Raw genomic sequence first — 17,754 nt, 5'->3', positions numbered from 1 at the left:
ATCCCCAGCTAGCCGGAGTCGATGTGTCCTTGAGCAAGACACTTAACCCTGGATTGCTCCCTGTGTTGTATGATTGCAAATCGCTTTAGATAAATGTGTCAGCGAAATGAAATATAATGTAATTTCTCAACCCCAAAAAAGAAGTACACGTCAATCTATTGCATTCAATTATTTAAATGTATCATATTTAGGAAAACCCTTAACATCTCTGCATGGATGTGGAGAGCAGCTCTCTGATCCTCCGGCGTGGTTCAACTTTAACTCCATTTCTCTTATGTTTTACCGACTTGTTGTTTTGCTTCCTGGCATCATTTATTAGTCTAGAAGCTTCTTACAAGATTCATTTAGCCAGTAGCACAGTGTTTTATTTTGACTAAAAGACAACAGGTGCATGAGTGACAACTGTGTACATGCAATGTAGGGAAGCAAACTACATGTTCTGACACTTCAGTCCTGAAGCTGGTAAACACACTCGCCAGTTTATTAATGCAGCATTAATGTGAACACAATGAACCATAACTGATTAATTAGACATGGAGTCAAAAGGGAAATGTTAGGGACAAAGTATGGGAAACCTTGGGTTTAGAAATTACAAGAAATACAGCATGTTAAAATGATTCCCTTAAATCAATATTGAATGTCATTGATCTGACGTCACACTTCCGATGTACTTACTCAGAAATACATATGCGTATTTTTGGGTGACAGTTTAAGAAATATCGCAATCTCCCTCGAGACATTCAAATGCCAACACTAATTTCTCTCAGCTCCCTTTGGAATGATGTTATCATGGTTGGGGAGATGACAGTTGAATGAATCATGCATGCGGTGAGGGTGTGTGGAAGGCATCTATGCAAATCATGTTCACCCCATCGATGGCAGTGAAATAAATGAAAAGGCTCATTTGAAAGTGGTGAGTTCAGGTACGCTCCAGTGCGCGTCTCGTTTACTTCCTCAACTTCTTTAAGCCTGTTGTTGGAACGTGGCTTTTTGTTGGCTTGAGCATAACCCTTCAAGACAACTTGCAGCAACATCAGAAACTCGGTTCAGTCGAAGCTAATACCCATATGGATCCTGCTATTCTCTTGGCATGGTGTAATAAAATAGGTATATATATATATATTTATATACCAAAGACCATTGTGTAAGACTTAGTTTCAATGTAGACAATGTCTACATTGTAGTCTATATAACTTTAACACCCCGTTAGTTCAATGTCTGCTGATTGTTGATTCCCTACACCTGCCCTCAGCCCCTCCCCTGCCTACCATGTGTCTCCTGATGTTTTCCGGAGAGCTCCGTGACCCGGTCGCTCGGAACAGCTATCCCGCCCGTCAGCCAGCGCCTGAACGTTTCTTCTCTCTTCGGCGGCCACCGCCGGGCGGCGGTGAAAACAGTATTTAGACAAAAAAAAAAAAAAAAAACGCCCGCACACCGAGGCGGGCGCGATCGCGGCGCCATCTTAAGGAGATGATTGTTGATGCCCCTACACCTGTGGTCTCACCTCTCATATACACTCCCCTGCTTGTCTCCTGTCAGATTGTCTTTGTAAACCTCCGTGTATGCATTGCTTTCGACCTATAGTTTTCAAGTGATCGTTTTCAGTATCAGTTTTCCCCTTGTTTTGTGACTTTGCCCAGTAAAGGACTTTTGTTTTTTGCCTCACCTTGACACCTGTCTGTTCCTCTGCTCCTGAGTGTTTGCCCTCCCACCCCTGGTAGTAACAATAATAGTATGATGGTAAATAATAACGATCAGAAAAATATCAAATGAAGATCATAAACATTAACACAAATCAGAAGCGGTGAGACATGTTTCCAAAACAAGAAGACAAAAGATTTAACAAAATGTAATTTCCACAAGAATGTAACTACGATTTACCGAGTTACTTATGATTGACATATCCAAATGTTCCCTTTTATCTTACATTTCACTTTTTGTATTCTGTTCTATTACATTTGCATAGTTGATGTCATTTGTAGCTCAAAAGCTGTTGTGTTTGTGGGTGAGAAGAGTAAATGTACAGCTAAAACAATGTGAATGGGTGTGTCAGTATGAACAGTAGGAGCATCTGTGTGTCTGGCAGCCAAACAGGTTGCACCCAGCTGATGTCATCGCTCTGTGTAATGATCTGTGAAGTTGTCCCAGCCAGTGATATAAAAGTACATCTGTTCCACAGACTGAACAAAGAAAATCTGATGCTCCGACATCCAGAATGTGGACAGACAGATGGGACTAACTGCCGATAAAATTGTTTTTGGCAAATGTATCCGTAATTAAGAACATATCACCATCATCATCTCTTGACAATAACGAAAATCGAGTGAAATATCCTTTTGAATCTCAGTCAAATGTAAAGCGGTTCAATGATTTATATACTGGAAGTTTCACAATGATGAGCTGAAATTAAGCACAGGGGTTGAAGAACATAAAAGTCACATAAATCCAGTAACATCTTAGCCAGGGGGTTGGAACTGCTTTAATGAAACCTGCGTGGTCTTTGCAGCAGCCTGCTGTCATCACACAGTCATGTTGGGGACACGATGCACAGCAGCACCACTGGTGGACTGAAACAGTCTCAGCTTCCCATCCAGCGTCCTAGAAGAGCGAGAGAGAGAGCGAGAGAAGAATTACTCTTGTGGATCAAACTCACACAGACTCACTCACACCGCCCTTCCTCATGGCGTATTTTGATTTGGTGGACACCAGCCAGCCTGCCACGCCAAGATGCCATGCCAGCTGCAGTTTGATTCTTGATGATGTGATGATGTGGTGAGACGTGAGCCAGGACTCAAAAAAAACGAAAAAAGTCTGATTGCATGATATTACAAAAACAAAAAAATTTCTCCCTTGATTTTTATGTATCAGCAACAATACAGAACATGCCTCATCTCTCTAGTTTCAAAGTCTCAAAGAGCATGCATATTTTTTAAAAACATGGTCCCATTTAAAATAAAATTGTCCATAAGTAGAGTACTCGAGGCTTGAAAATGGCAGTCCAAAAACCAATAGGTGATGTCACGATGCCTATGTTCACTTCTTATACACAGTCTGTGGGAAGGACCAGAATGATCTCCTGAGAGGGCTTGGCTAATCATTTCCTCTAAATAAATTCCTCTACTGATGATATTGCAAGATCTGAGGCTTTCAACAGCCTCTGAAGGGCTCTCGACATGTCAATGCTGAGCTGGCGACTTATAGCGAACAGTACTAACGGCACCGACAGTGCAAACTACGACAAAAGTGCTTTACATGACGGGGATCTAACTGGAGGGCGGGTGCTACACTTTACGACAATGAGGTTTGAAACGATTTAGCGCACTAACGCGCAGTGAGGACGGCGCTACCAGCTGTGACCGCCGTATGAGAGCAGAGCAGCAGCCATGAGCTAACCAGTGGGACACGCTCACGTGCACTTATTGGACTGAAAGCACACCTGGTCCACACGACTGGCAGCAAAGCAAAGGGAAACTTGGATAACACACAGGAGGAGAGAGGTTTTCCTTTCCATTCTCTGCTCAGGTAGAACTGACCCCACAGCTCCTTAAGAAAATAGATAACTCCAAAATGATCAGCGGAAACCTTTAACGAGGAGGCCCTGTCACTCCTATGCTGCGCGCTGACCATCGTGTAGGATAGCAGACAGCAAGTATGCTGGTAACCTGATCACCTGATTGGCTGGCTACTCTTGCACATTTCCGGTCGAGGGTTCGGAACTAGAGTTAGAGTATCGTAACCTTCAATGTTTTCCAGGAACTGCGGCAGCACTCATCACTCTCGTTTTTACGACCCTCTATTTAGAGGACCAAGTTGCATAACGGCACTTTCCCCCTTAAAGAGGGCGAGAACCGCCACGGTCAAGATCCATACTGTGTTTCTCGCAGAAATTCTTGATGTTCCGTACCTGACATATATCACAGCTCAGCAGGAAGCCTCGTGACCTGAACTTTGTAAAATAACTTAGTCTTGAGGTTCCTTCCAGTGATAGTCATGGTGAGTCAACTGTTTACACATTAATAAGGCACCCACATATCAATAAACTCAACACCCCTGCACAGATATTTAAGCAACGCACATGCAAACACACAAATACACACACACACACACACACACACACACACACACACACACACACACACGTGTATGTGATACACTGACAAGCACATAAGTACAGAATCATTTCTTCACTCTTTCTTTGCAAGAAAGGAGCATTTCCTCGTCTGCTCCCATCAGCCAATACAGAACATATGGCTGAGGGAGCATGACCTCAAAACTCAGAAAGCCAATCAGCAGCAATAATAACAGGAAACCCTCCAATTGGGCTTTGAATGAGGCTCATGATATAATCATATTAATATCTGCAGCTGCTCAAAGTAGAGAATAAATGTCATAATTCAAGACAGTTGTTCACAGACGACTCTATTTTCAATGTATTTTCAACCTCACGTGTCTTGTGAGAACTGGGAGTGAGACAAAACATTTCAAATCAACGTCCCCCTACTTTAAGCCAAGTTTGTTTGTCCGAACATGGACGTCTTAAAGGACTTCACAAATCCTTCATGATGAAAACACAAGTGAAAAAACCCAAAATGTGCAAACTAAAGGCAACGCTTGGCTAAATGTCCAGATGTGCCGTGGAGCATCAGTCGTTTATGGTGATTTGTGGATGGATAATTAAGACCCAGTTTGTTTTAAAAGTATAACAGCGGGAATCTTGGAAAACAGCAATTTGCCAAACAGTAAAAAAAAACATATTTGGCACAATCGTCAAACTTTTTTCAAACATACTAAAGTTGTTTTATGCAGGAGAAATCTTTCCTTTTTAATCCACGAGCAGATGCCTGTGTGAGGACAAGGAGCCTCAATAGCTCATGGCTGAGGACGACTCAAACATACAAGAGATTAAACACAGGTGAAACTCATCGTCTTTTGACAAGTGAAAGTTGGAGCCGCTCTCCTATGGACACACAGAGGATGTGTGTGTGTGTGTGTGTGTGTGTGTGTATGTTTGGAGCCTAAAAGACATGAGGATGCATGCAAAAAGGTAGCCAAGTAAGCATAAAGACATTACACCTATACATAAGCATGTGTTATGTTGGTATTTGTTAGCATATATAAGTGATTGAGGCTCTCCCATCAAACAAAACGTTTGACAGCTCATTTCACGAGCTCTTCTATTTTCAAGAAGTCTTCTTTCTCCATGACCTCCTGCTTATGACCTTAACCAACAATATCCAAGCCGTCTGTCTGGGTCTCAACAGCAGGCTTCTAAAATAGTAAATTCAAACTTAAGAGGGTCCGAGAGCAGCTCCATAAGCAACCACAGCTCTACTCATCAACGTCTCCATGGAAACATGCACTGTGGAGCTGAAAGCTAAAGTATCGATTTTTATAAAAACGAACATGAATGGATTTTTAACGCCATACGCTTGCAGCAAACATCTGTAATCCGACACATTCCATCTCTGCAACCTCCGACCTTTGTTCAGTGAGGCAAGCTCAGCTGATGATGATGGAGGGTTTGGAGTGACCTCGAAGGTCAGAAGGCAATACTTCTTGCGAGCTGATTCACTGTAGACAGCAAGGTGTCACGCTGGGCCATCACTGGTGAGTTATTTTTCTTTCCTCAACATTCACTTCTAGGAAACACAGTTGTCATAGATGTCTCAGTTTGAAGATTTATTCACAATGTCAAATGCCCTTATGCATCATTTGTCCTTTGTTCGTTTATTCATAGGTCATGCATGAGAAACAACGCGAAAAATGTGGGCTGCATCCTATTTTATGATCTTTTTGTATATTTTAAGTTCCGTTCAGTATGTTGAAATCTCATTTAAAAACATCATTGCAACTCAGGGATCGTAAATCCGATTGCAACTTTGAACGGCGTGTCTCAAATGTCACATAAACAAATTGTCAGGCGTGCTGGCTCAATACCACAGCGAAAACAAGACCACTAATCAAGAGTTCAAAGCGGGAATGCAAATCACAATGATCAATACAATCTGGGTTGGATTCCCAGTGGGGAAGACTGGGTGTCAAACATTGGCAGTCTGGACAACAGAAAGTTGACCGTCTGCAGAAACTGGTGACAAAAGCTGAGGCTTTGAAGATATAAGGAGCGATGTGTTTTTCTTCCAAAAGGATACCAATCATCAGCGCAGACTGAACACAGCATACCAGGATGTTCTGGACTGGACAAGCTGAGAGCTGAAGGAGGGTCCATATGAGAGATGGAAAAAGGAGCAGACGGTCACGAGGGTTACCTGTTTGATCAGCGCACAAGTCCATGCACCGTCAGAGAAAGGGAAGTATCGTCTGTTCCTCGCGATATATTGCGGGTGACTTCTGCACGGAGTCTCTTTTTAACCTCGTATAAATCATTCTTCACAGTGTCCCTCATATTTTGGGTCGGCAGGCAAAGAAAGTACAACACTGTTAACTAACACCGAATTCCTCCGATGACTTTGCAACTGGACCCAAACTCTTTATTTCCTCACTTCCTGTTCCTTGCCGTCCAGCTGTGTTGAACGCAGGCCAGTCGCTCTCAGAAAGGCTGTCTCAGCTCCGTCTGAGTCTCACTCTAATGAGACATTCTGGAGCAGAGAGCAGAGTCCACCTCTGTATTTGCTGTCTGGCCGCTACGGTATCAAGAGAGCGTTTCGCTTTCTTGGCTCAGGAAAAAAGGAAACGAAGAGATAAAATATTAAAAAGCGCCTTGGGAGTGTGAATAGCTTCTTCAAATGCCAAATGGCCACAGCAGAGAAGATACAGTAAAAAGGTCTCGTGGGAATGCCAGCTGCGTGTTCTGCCTGCTCGCTAAGAGCAAAGATGACACATGCTGACATATGGAGACAAGAGTAGCACTGAGCTAGAAATCCCGTGAGATGATTCACTCTTTGTTCATCTTTCTCGTTTGGAGGATGGAACATGTAAAGCTTTAGAGACAGCTGCGGTCACAGTTCTGCTCGAACTCCAGCACATGCAGTGCAAATGAGGTCTTGGGTATTTTGAGAAGACTGAAGCGGACGAATTATACAATAGTTCTTATTTCATTTTGATGCTATTTTTGAAAAATTCTAATAATAAGAGTAGTGGATTTTGTTTATATTCATATCCCCTTCCAACAAACACAGACATGTATGCATTTCATGAAGTTGCAGTGGGGTTTCTGGGACAGAGCAGAGTTCAGTGTCTCGCTCCAGGATACTTTCGCAGAGAAAAACACACTTGTTAAAAAACAGGAAACTTGCTCACCACATACACAATGCATAGTCATTCTTTACATCAGATTACGAAATATTTTGTTCAAATCTTAAATCTCTGGTAATCTGAGAACAATGTGAGCCACTCAATCTTCATCGATCATCAAATTCACTTTTAAACCCAACAAAAAATATTCTTAGTTGTTGTCCTTTATGCCAGCACGTAGTGAACTGAAGTGACACTATGCCTTCTTTTTCTTGTATTTCATATCATACAAAGATTTGTTTTAAAGATTGTAGAGACCGATTCCTTTAGATCTGCTACTTAAATTCGCTCAAGATGAAACTTCTCTTCTGACACAAAGAAGGTGGTTGAAACTCAAGAGCTTACAAAGAAAAGTTGTAGGTCGGCTTTGCTCCACGTGATTGATCTCAGCGCTCAATGAGACTCGAAGGCATCCTTTCAATCAGTGACACAAAATGTAGCACCAACAAGCCTTTTAGCAGTTTTTTGCAAATTGCTGATTGTGATGTTTAAATGTAAAAGGTCACCAATTAAAACTACGTGTCAGGATAAAGAAACACAATACTTCAAGCATTTAAATTCGAATTAAATTAGACAGTGGTTTCAACAACTTTTCTTTTTATTTATAATCAATACAAATGTAAGAATAGTTTTGTCAGCATTAAAGGAATAAGAGAGGACACTCTACTGTCCCTTAAAATAAATCCACTTCTAATCAGCTGACCTGAGGCAAATCCTCCTGCTACATTTCCACTGCTGATGGGGACCAATGTGATGGGAGCGATCGACGGCTTGGGATGAGACAACAAAGGAATCTGCATCACCCCAAATAGAGCCTTATGAGAAAAAAAATTTCTAGTCTGACCTAGTAACCTGTTTTCCTGAAGTCGTTGTCGATTCACCTCTCGCCACAACATTTTCTTTGCCTTTTACTTATGATCCTGAAAAGTACTGAACTCATTGGATGAAGCTACAGATTGAGTCGTACCACTGCCTTGTGTCCAGGCTTATTTTGCCTTCCACAACTCTAATCTAAAAATAAATGAAAGAGGAGGCAACCCTATGTGTTGAACCAGCAGAGACACAATTACCCCGGTTTCAAGTCATAAAATACTTTGCCAGTACAATTAGCAAGTCTACATTTATGGTCGCACATGTAGGTCCAACAAAGGAGAGCGTACAACACTTTCCTGAGGGATGTGAAATCCCACAAGATTTTACAAGATTACCAAGTGAAGAGAGAGTAAAAGTTAAGATAATTGATTACAGCCTAAAGTGCAGGAATAAAGGGAATTGAACCTGGAGGTAGATCTGCCTGTTTGATGGTCTTTTAACTTTTAGAATGGAAAACGTGAGTGAAAAATGTGTGGAAAATATGCGTTGCATTATCTGTCTGCGCCTTGCATCGGAGGGTTCTCACAGCAGTAAATATATAACATCTGGATCTCAAAGCTGGCTAAAAAAGAAAGTTGAGCACAAGTTGGGGAAACTTTTTGAGAGTATTTTTGTCATGTCTTGTAAAAAAAGGCATGCTACGGAAATAAAGCAATGTTACCATTATGATATCACTCGGCTTTGGTCTGAGTTAACTTTGACACTGACCAACCGCTTCCCAGGACTTCTTGAACTTCTGATCATTTTTTATTTACACGTTTCTTTTTTGGTCAACAGAAGAAAAATAAAGATAAATATGTCTGCATCCATTCCAGTCAGACAGCAGATCGACCGCATGACGTTTAACTAGAAGCAGCCTCACAAAACTGAGCCAGGTACGAAATATAGAAGTAAAAGATCAACTGTCTGAGAAATAAGAAAGCAACACTTTTCAGCTAATTTGAAGGTGATATTTCTGTAACTAATACTATGTATGTATCTATGAGCCATCATAGTGCTTCACCTAAGAACAGGATAACAGGACCTTTTAGAGCAACATAAATATACCACATTGTAAGCCACATCAAGGACATTTAATAATTCTAAACCAAGTGGCAAATCCTAAAAAATACACAATTTATCCTGCCCTGCTGATCCATTGTCTTTATTTATGTCAATTTTGCAGGTTGACCTTTTGAGATTACAATATAAGCATAATAATGCAACATAACCATTAACCATGAGTCTTTGAAGTTATCCATTAAAATACAAATTATATAACTATGCATATGTAATACGAATAATATGATTATTATTCAAAGTAAAACCAAATGTCAATGATAGGAGTTTTTACATGGTCAGGATATATTTAATTGATCATAGAGAGTTCTGTTTTTAACCAATCCATCTGCATTAAATGTCAAATGAGCAAATTAAAAAAAATGTTTTGGAAATGCTAGCCAGTGGATTTTGACTTAGGAATCTTCTGTTAGACTACAAGATAAAGTCTGAGATGACGAAAGTATAACTAATCATGAAAGTGCTGTGGATGGAATCATCACATTTAACAGATCCATCTCAACTGCCAAACTCCATCGGCTATTGAACACGGTGATACGTTTGAAAGCTAGCAAGTAGAGCGCGGGTTGAGATAATTTTGTCAAACCTCTCTGAAATTAAATATGACAAATTTCGGTTATAGAATGTGAATTTTTCAATTTCATGCAGTTTTTTGATTAAGAACAGCTCTTTCCCTTCGGGTAGACAGACCGAAACGTAGCTGTGCAGTGTTGAACGAATATGACTGCAGCTGTGTCCTAATTGTATTCAGAAAATAGTTTGGGAAACAATGGAGCAGAGATGCAATGCAATAAACTACAGCACTACTGGTTATTGGTTGATATGAGAAGGCATGCTTGATTCAATGAGCAACTATTTCTGTGATTAAAATGATCATTTCAATGATAGACAACTACCAAAGGGAACATAAAATCCTGAATAAAAAGTAAAGGTACACTACCTTTCAAAAGTTTGGGGTCACTTAGAAATGTCTTTATTTTTCAAAGAAAAGCACTGTTTTTTCAATGAAGATAACATAAATCAAAAATACACACTATACATTGTTAATGTGGTAAATGACTATTCTAGGTGGAAACGTCTTGTTTCTAATGAAATATCTCCATAGGTGTATAGAGGCCCATTTCCATCAACGATCACTCCAGTGTTCTAATGGTACATTGTGTTTGCTAATCGCCTTAGAAGACTAATGTCTGATTAGAAAACCCTTGTGCAATGATGTTAGCACAGCTGAAAACAGTTATGCTGGTGATATAAGCTATACAACTGGCCTTCCTTTGAGCTTGAAGTTTGAAGAACAAAATTAATACTTCAAATATTAATCATTATTTCTAACCTTGTCAATGTCTTGACTATATTTTCTATTCAATTTTCAATTCATTTGATAAATAAAAGTGAGTTTTCATGGAAGACACAAAATTGTCTGGATGACCCCAAACTTTTGAACGGTAGTGTATATTAAAAGCTATTAACATTATAATCATACACTTGGCCCAGGTAATGCATTGTACTAATATATTTATTATGTTATTTTAATTGGTTATGCTTCAACTGATCTCTGATCTATCATGCTTTCATTTTCAATGTAGGACAACTTGTCATGGTTCTTTATGTTCCTGCGTCACTGGAGCCCTCCCATTTTTCACCTATAGGTGAAATGTACGACTTGTAAAATCTTGGCAGGTTTACGTAGGTTTGGGATGTTTCGGGACACACATCTGAGAGTGATGAGTAATAAGAGATGACCTCATGAAAAAGATCTGATTGATACGACTGTTACTGCAACGATTGTACGTCTTCACAGTTGTGTTCTCATGAATCATAACCATTTTCCAAGCTCCAGAGGAAAGTCAGCAAGTGACCAATCAAACATTTCCAAAGGGAATGTTGCTCCTTAAGAAATGCTCTGGATATTTTTGAAAGGATGCTGGTACCAAATACAACCTTTTATTTCTTATTTTCTTGCTATGGTAATTCAAGATAGACAAATATCTTTGTCCTGTGTAAAGCTTTACTTTATATTTTCCTTGGTGAGACCATACCGTTCCTGAATTTCTATGGATATATATCAGTTTAGATTGATATTATGCCAACAGCGTTGACTTAAGGGATGACCTGAAATGAAGAGATCACAAACTGAAGCATTCAAAGCATCTCTACATGTGGCATTCCCACAGTGACATCAATATTTAACATAGTCTATGCCACATCTATGAAGAGACAGTAAAACAACAATTGCACAATACTAAACTACAATTGATCCATATTGGAGATGCAGAGTTGAGTTGAGCGTTTGTTTTATTATTTTGAAACATTTAAACATCAGACGAAGTTCTGTGAGGTCACTGACATACGAGTCTACACAAATGTGCTATGTGGCCTCAGCCTGAGGACATCGTTCCCTCATAACAAAGACTTGTACACGTACACACAGTTGGAGCTCAGGGCCAGTTGAGCTGGTTCTGACCTGTTTCACTCAAGTTTGAATCAGAAAAACGCACACAAAAACATACCAATATTTCTATTTGTTAATTATCACAAAGTGCTCTACATATTTGTACTGTATCCTGAGATTTTATATTTGCTTTGAAGATTTGCATTTTCAAACATTTTATAAGTGAAAGTCAAGAAACTAGACTTAACAGGTGAAGCAATTTCTTGGATTAAAGAAAACATGACCTCATATGGACACAGCTTTCACTCTTATCTTTGCTTTTGGACATTTTCCTTTCATTCCCGTTCGAGTTATTAAATTAATGTTTCATGAGGAACAAGACACAGAAAATAACAAAAATACAAAGACACAAAGTAAAAGCAAGTTCTTACCTCTGGGGTGGCGGGGTTGAAGGTCACACTGAGCACTGTGTCTGACTGTTTTTGAAGTTTGTGGAGGTAGCTGCTGCTGCGTATGTCATAAATATATGCCTGCAATGAATGAGATAGGACACATGAACAACAGCAAGTATGACACGTACCATGATGTACCATTATAAGACATATATAACTAGTTAAATTGACCATCATAGAGCGTAGCTCAAAATATACATAGTCCATAAAATATGGAAATGTATTCGGACTGAACAAAATGCACACATTAAATATGGTAAACTACAGACAAAGGCATGAAGCAGACAGATGACCAGATGAGGATTTATTTTAGGGATCATTTCAACTTTGAGGAAAAGTTTAGGTTTTCTGTTTAAGCATTCCTTGTTTGAGCTCCAGCACATATCTACAAAAGCCCACCGTATGGATGAATTTACATCTCTCCATTTCTCATTTCTAACTCTGCTTCCTCCCCGGAGGCTTTGTGACTTCACGTGTCATCGGGACCTGGCGGAGTCTGACGCCTCCTGCCACGGCCCGTCCTCCTCTGGTGCTCTCCTCAAGGTTTATTCTCTTTTTTTCCGTGTGAAAGGATTTTTTCTGTTTTTTTGGGGAGTTGTTCCTGATCCGATGTGAGGTCCTGAGACAGGGATGTCGTATGTGTACAGATTGTAAAGCCCTCGGAGGTAAAGGTGTAATTTGAGATATTGGGCTGTATAAAATAAACTGATTTGAATTGAATATCCAGTGAGTTTGTGTACAGCTGACCTCCATCCCACGACCATTGGTTGTTCGATAATAATAATAGAGTATTCTGTCAACTCTACTGTAAATCCTACTTTACTGGCCGGTGAAGCATGCCTCCTTCCTGCATTGGGAACTGCCATTTTCTCTCTAGACCTCGGTGAAGGATACCTTTGAGCCTCTGCTATCTGAAGGCGTTCCTCCGCCAAGAGGTGAGTGTGAACTAACCGCCCAGTGCACCCCAGTTTCTACACTACACTCAAAGAAATGACTCATTGGATGAACTCAATTAAATTGTTGGCAGGTTTTCCATCCAATAATTAGATGCAACTCCAACTCAAATTTAGCACATCAGTGCAATAAAATGTAATTAAGTTAGTCCAACTCATTTGTATCAAATACATCTAAAATAAAATAACGATATTCATTAAATTAATTTATGTTTGTCCAACTCAAAATATAAACTAACTAACTAACAAAATATGCAAACTCCACACAGAAGGAACACCCCGACTGGGAATTGAACCCACGACCCTATCCAAAAAACTCCTTGCGGGATGGCTTTGTCATTGCTTTGTCTGCGCTATGACGCACCTATTTGTTTTCCGGTGCTCCTTGATGTACGCCTCTGTTCGTTCTAATTTTCGCATTCATTTATTTTTGCTGTTTTGCACCAAATGAGCATCGAAACCGTAAAACAATCCTCATGAACCGTTGCGGATATATGACAGTTATTTTTCTGTTTTGAGGTAGTAAAAGAAAATATTTTCTTTTATTTGCCTGTAGGTGTTGAATTCACACTTAGTCTTGGGTGCACAATAAGACATGTGTACATCGCTTGTGTAGACATCTTAGAATCAACGCTTCAAATTGAAATGTTAGATAACTGTAGAGCTAATTAGCACCGTACAAATGAAATATAATCAGTACGTTTTAAGACACATTTGTGTGCTTTAGTGCCATGGGTATGGATAAAAACAGATCCGGGGATGTTTATTACTAGACGACGACTCATCAGATTCCTGCAGCTGTTTTGTATTATGTTTCCCTGAAGAACGTTTCTAAAGTGAGCTCTGTGAAACGGTGCATGAGCAGAGTGTCTAAGGCTCTAGGCATGATGTGTGTGGTAACATGCAGGGTATTAGATACTTGGAAGAAAGAAGTTCCTTCAGGATTGCTTAAATATCACATGGATCCCCAGATGTATCAGCTTATATCAACTGTAACTGAAGCTGAGAGCGGGGATCATACTGAACGAATAACAGGTTAATATTGACCACATTGAAATAATATTCCACTTGGATTGTTTCTTTCCTTGTGTTTTTTGGAAAATGTGAAATATGATCTAGGGAGTCATTTTAAAGTATTTGGGTTCTTTTTTTCCATGATTGCTTTTTGATATATTAAGACAAGTACAAATGTGTCTGGCTTATGGAAGTCTCAGGGCAGCTACAAATAAATAAAGTGTAGCTAACTACCATATACTCTCCCGGTTTCCAAGAAACGTTGGAAATGTCCAATCTCGACAGAGATGCTCTCAAATGTCTGTGCGGTGCTGAGTCCCCACAATTAATAATAACCAGCAGCATGCATATATTATTCCACTGCTTTCAATCAGCACGTACACCAGAAGAAAAGAGAGATGGATAAGGAAAAGGGAGGCAGTCTTCTGAAAATGTCTTGAAATCAAGTACAAGGCGCAGTCTGGAAAAGCAATTAAATAGTTTTTGCTTCAACATGAATGTTGAATTTGACTCGGAAAAAGGCTGGGGTCCAAATGAAAATATCTGAATCAAGCACAGACAGTCCTCACCTTAAAAAAGGTGAAACTGATAAAGAAATGCTGCTGTTTCCCCGCTGTCCTTGAACTCGACAAAGCCGAGGTTGAAATACATTACGTTGCCGTTTAAGCCTCGACGACTACAATCAAACGTAAAATACATTCATACAAGGCTTCTCTACCCGATTGATTAATAAAACCGCATTCAATCTTACAAACATCAAGAAAAAAACCTTTCCGTCAAATTGTGCTTATCGCAGACAGATATCGCAACTTACACAGTTATCTTCGGAGCCGGAGGCAATGAAGCGGCCGCACGGCGATATGGCTGAAGAGCACGGATGGCAGCGGTTTAGATGGTTCTCATAGCGCCGTACACACCTGAGAACGAGATGCACAGAGTGGTGAGATATGATGACGTCTATAAACCAACCTGAACATTTGACTGGTAATATCATAATACAATCTTAGTTGTTCTAGGTCCCATCATATATCATTTCAAGTTTGTTTTATCGAAATGCTCGAAGGAGCACATCATATATATTCACTTCATATAAAACAAAATAATTTAACCCATTGAAAATTATTTAAAACTGAACTCTGTGTGCCAAGAAAAACTCTGAGATAGAAAGGGACAACAAAAACTGCGGAATAAATGAAGAAACACCACTTGAAAGTGAGTGATCTTTGGAATGGGAATGAATAGCATTTCACACACGAGTGCAGCCATCTTTGGTGATATGTTGGGATGTGGTGTGATGTTAGATGAAGATGCAAAGTCTATATCGTGCTGAACTCTGGCAGGAATTACCAAGAAGCAGAATGCCACAGCCTGCAGACTTTAGGTTTTACAACTATCTAAACCAGCAGAAGACAAGTAGTTGAGCATGACTCCGGCGAAACCAAGGGAAGAGAAGGTAGTTGATGATGAATGGCCCCCTCGTGCAACTTCTGTGCCGTTTCTTTGCTGTGCAACAGCATGTAATGTCTTTACAATGCCACGAACAGCGAGCTGAGCTGGGGTCTTTGTATGGGCTGGCATGTTGGCAGGGCTCTGACAGGATATGGCGAGAGCATGTCTTTGACATTCACATGCTAATGTCATTAAGCTGGGTTAAAAGTAGGTCGTATTCACCGGTGTTCATAAAGACATCCGATACACCCGGTACGGTGAGCAAGTTCAATAACGGCAAGCAATAGAAACTAACGTCATGAAGCGTTTGATGTTGGAGGGGTCTGAAGTGGAATGGAGGCAAAGCCTTGACTGTGGAGATGATTGACTGAGCTAAACCTGTTGCAAAAAAAATATAGAAACGGAAATACATTTTGACTGTTTGAATTAATGTCATTTTGTGAATAATACATTTCTTGAGGTTGGCTCAAATCTACAGTATACAACTACACCCACCAGGGTTATAGTATCTGTTGTGTGAGAGCTGCTCATGACAAATATAGTGAAAACCTCTTTTTTACATTACATGACATGTCATTTAGCAGACGCTTTTATCCAAAGCGACTTGCAATAAGTGCATTCAACCTCGAGTACAAACTAAGAACAACAAGAATACAGAAAGTAACATTTCCTCAACATAGTCGAACTACAAAAGTACCACAATAAGAGCTATCTAAGTGCCACTGAAGTGCAAATCTGTGTTTTAATCCAGATATAGTCGGAAAAGGTGTGTTTTCAGTTTCATGTTGATGCATAGCAAGAGGGATGAGAAGGATCTGTCTCTGAATCCCCATCAGTCCATCTGGACATGCAGGTCTGCAGCGGAGCAGACACAAGTATCACTTTGATAAGAAACAGTTCAACAAGTTAGTCTCAACTCTTATCTGGTTTTCTAGGTCAGAATGAGGATCTAATGTTTTGATTTACGAGATGCTTGCCTTAATCCCCACCCCCCCTCCCCTCCCACAACACACACACACACACACACACACACATTCTCTGTGTTGTGTGAGTGATGACTGTACTGCATTTTCCTGATGACTAACACAGACCGCATCGGAGGGTCTCATTCTCTTGAGGTATTCAGGTATTCATTTATTTGCAGTCTGTGGAAATCAGGCAAAAGCTGTTCTTTCATGTACATTTAGCTTTTGATTTGAACACAAATTCATTCTTGATCTATTTAGTCACAATATTAATGTATGAGATGATGGCAATTCCCTCCACATTTGAAGAGAATTAGGGAGAGAGCAAAACGAAATTACGAATGAGAAGTTTCCACTGAGTAAAATGTACATTTCCCATTGTGGTTTTTCTGGAAGTTCTCTTTTATGAAGCCAGAAAACGGTATTAACTGAGAGTTTCTGTGAATGGAGTTGTGTGTCTAATAGGAATCAGAATCGGAAACTGTGTATTGCCAAGCACGTGAAACATACAAGGAGTTTGGAGAGTTGATTGGTGCGTGACAGTAAACAGTCTAATAATAAAAGACATTATTTAAAAATAGAAAATATTAAAATGTACAATAAAATATAGTAAACAACCAAATAAAAGTATGTTATTAAAGTGTTTTGTATATTAATGGATGTGTGTGCTACTGTAATAAATTGTCCTGGGGGTGTGTGTGTTTCTTCCAATCTGCAGTTGGGTTCCTCAATAAAGTCCGCTTTATTTAAGGAACCCAACTGCAGATTGGAAGAAACAGTTTCAGTGGCACGATGGACCGCAGCCTCCTGCCAGAGGGAAGGGACTCGGAGAGTCCAGTAGCTGTTCTGTCGCTGGGTAAAAGAACCAACGGTCATTCATCATCAGTCTTCAGGAACAATCACGATAAAGTCATAAAATAACTTATTGCAAAACAATTTGGCAATGACCCTACAAAAATTGCGGCTGTGAAATGAAACATTACTGCTTATTTCATCAGTCCAGTGAGATAATGTATGTTCTCATTGATTTCCGTCATGATTGTATCTAACTCTCTGCCTACCAACCAAATACACACTTATGTTGAATGATGAAAAGGCATTTTGTTTCAGTGTAAGTTAACGGCTTGAAGACAATATCATCCCAAACATATTTCTCTACCCCTCCTATCTCGGCCTTTACATGCTGATGTTAGGAGGTATGATCTTCTGAAGCGTCTGCCACCATTACAATATAATGAGAGAAGAAAATAGTTTATTTTCAAAGCATCCTAAATTTATATTCAATTTACATGTATTATACTGTATATCCGGACGAAAACATTAGCGTACAAGGTCAGCAATAACAT

General features: G+C 39.8%; 1 protein-coding gene across 1 annotated transcript in view; it reads right to left on the bottom strand.

The window, feature by feature from the left end:
* Positions 1 to 2,519: 2,519 nt before the first annotated feature.
* The window catches only part of wdr27 (WD repeat domain 27), a 45,935-nt gene continuing 30,700 nt past the window's right edge, over positions 2,520 to 17,754 (bottom strand). Inside the window, exons 22-25 of the mRNA XM_056436214.1 lie at positions 14,809 to 14,911; positions 12,007 to 12,105; positions 2,654 to 2,790; positions 2,520 to 2,598 (exon numbers count right to left, since the gene is read on the bottom strand). Of these exons, the coding sequence (XP_056292189.1) occupies positions 2,520 to 2,598; positions 2,654 to 2,790; positions 12,007 to 12,105; positions 14,809 to 14,911 (418 nt within the window). The remainder of the gene's footprint in view (positions 2,599 to 2,653; positions 2,791 to 12,006; positions 12,106 to 14,808; positions 14,912 to 17,754) is intronic.

The sequence above is a fragment of the Pseudoliparis swirei genome, chromosome 17, assembly GCF_029220125.1.
Source record: "Pseudoliparis swirei isolate HS2019 ecotype Mariana Trench chromosome 17, NWPU_hadal_v1, whole genome shotgun sequence".
Taxonomy (NCBI): Eukaryota; Metazoa; Chordata; class Actinopteri; order Perciformes; family Liparidae; genus Pseudoliparis; species Pseudoliparis swirei.
The sequence above is the reverse complement of the archived record's forward strand: the minus strand, read 5'-3'. Positions and strand labels throughout refer to the sequence as shown.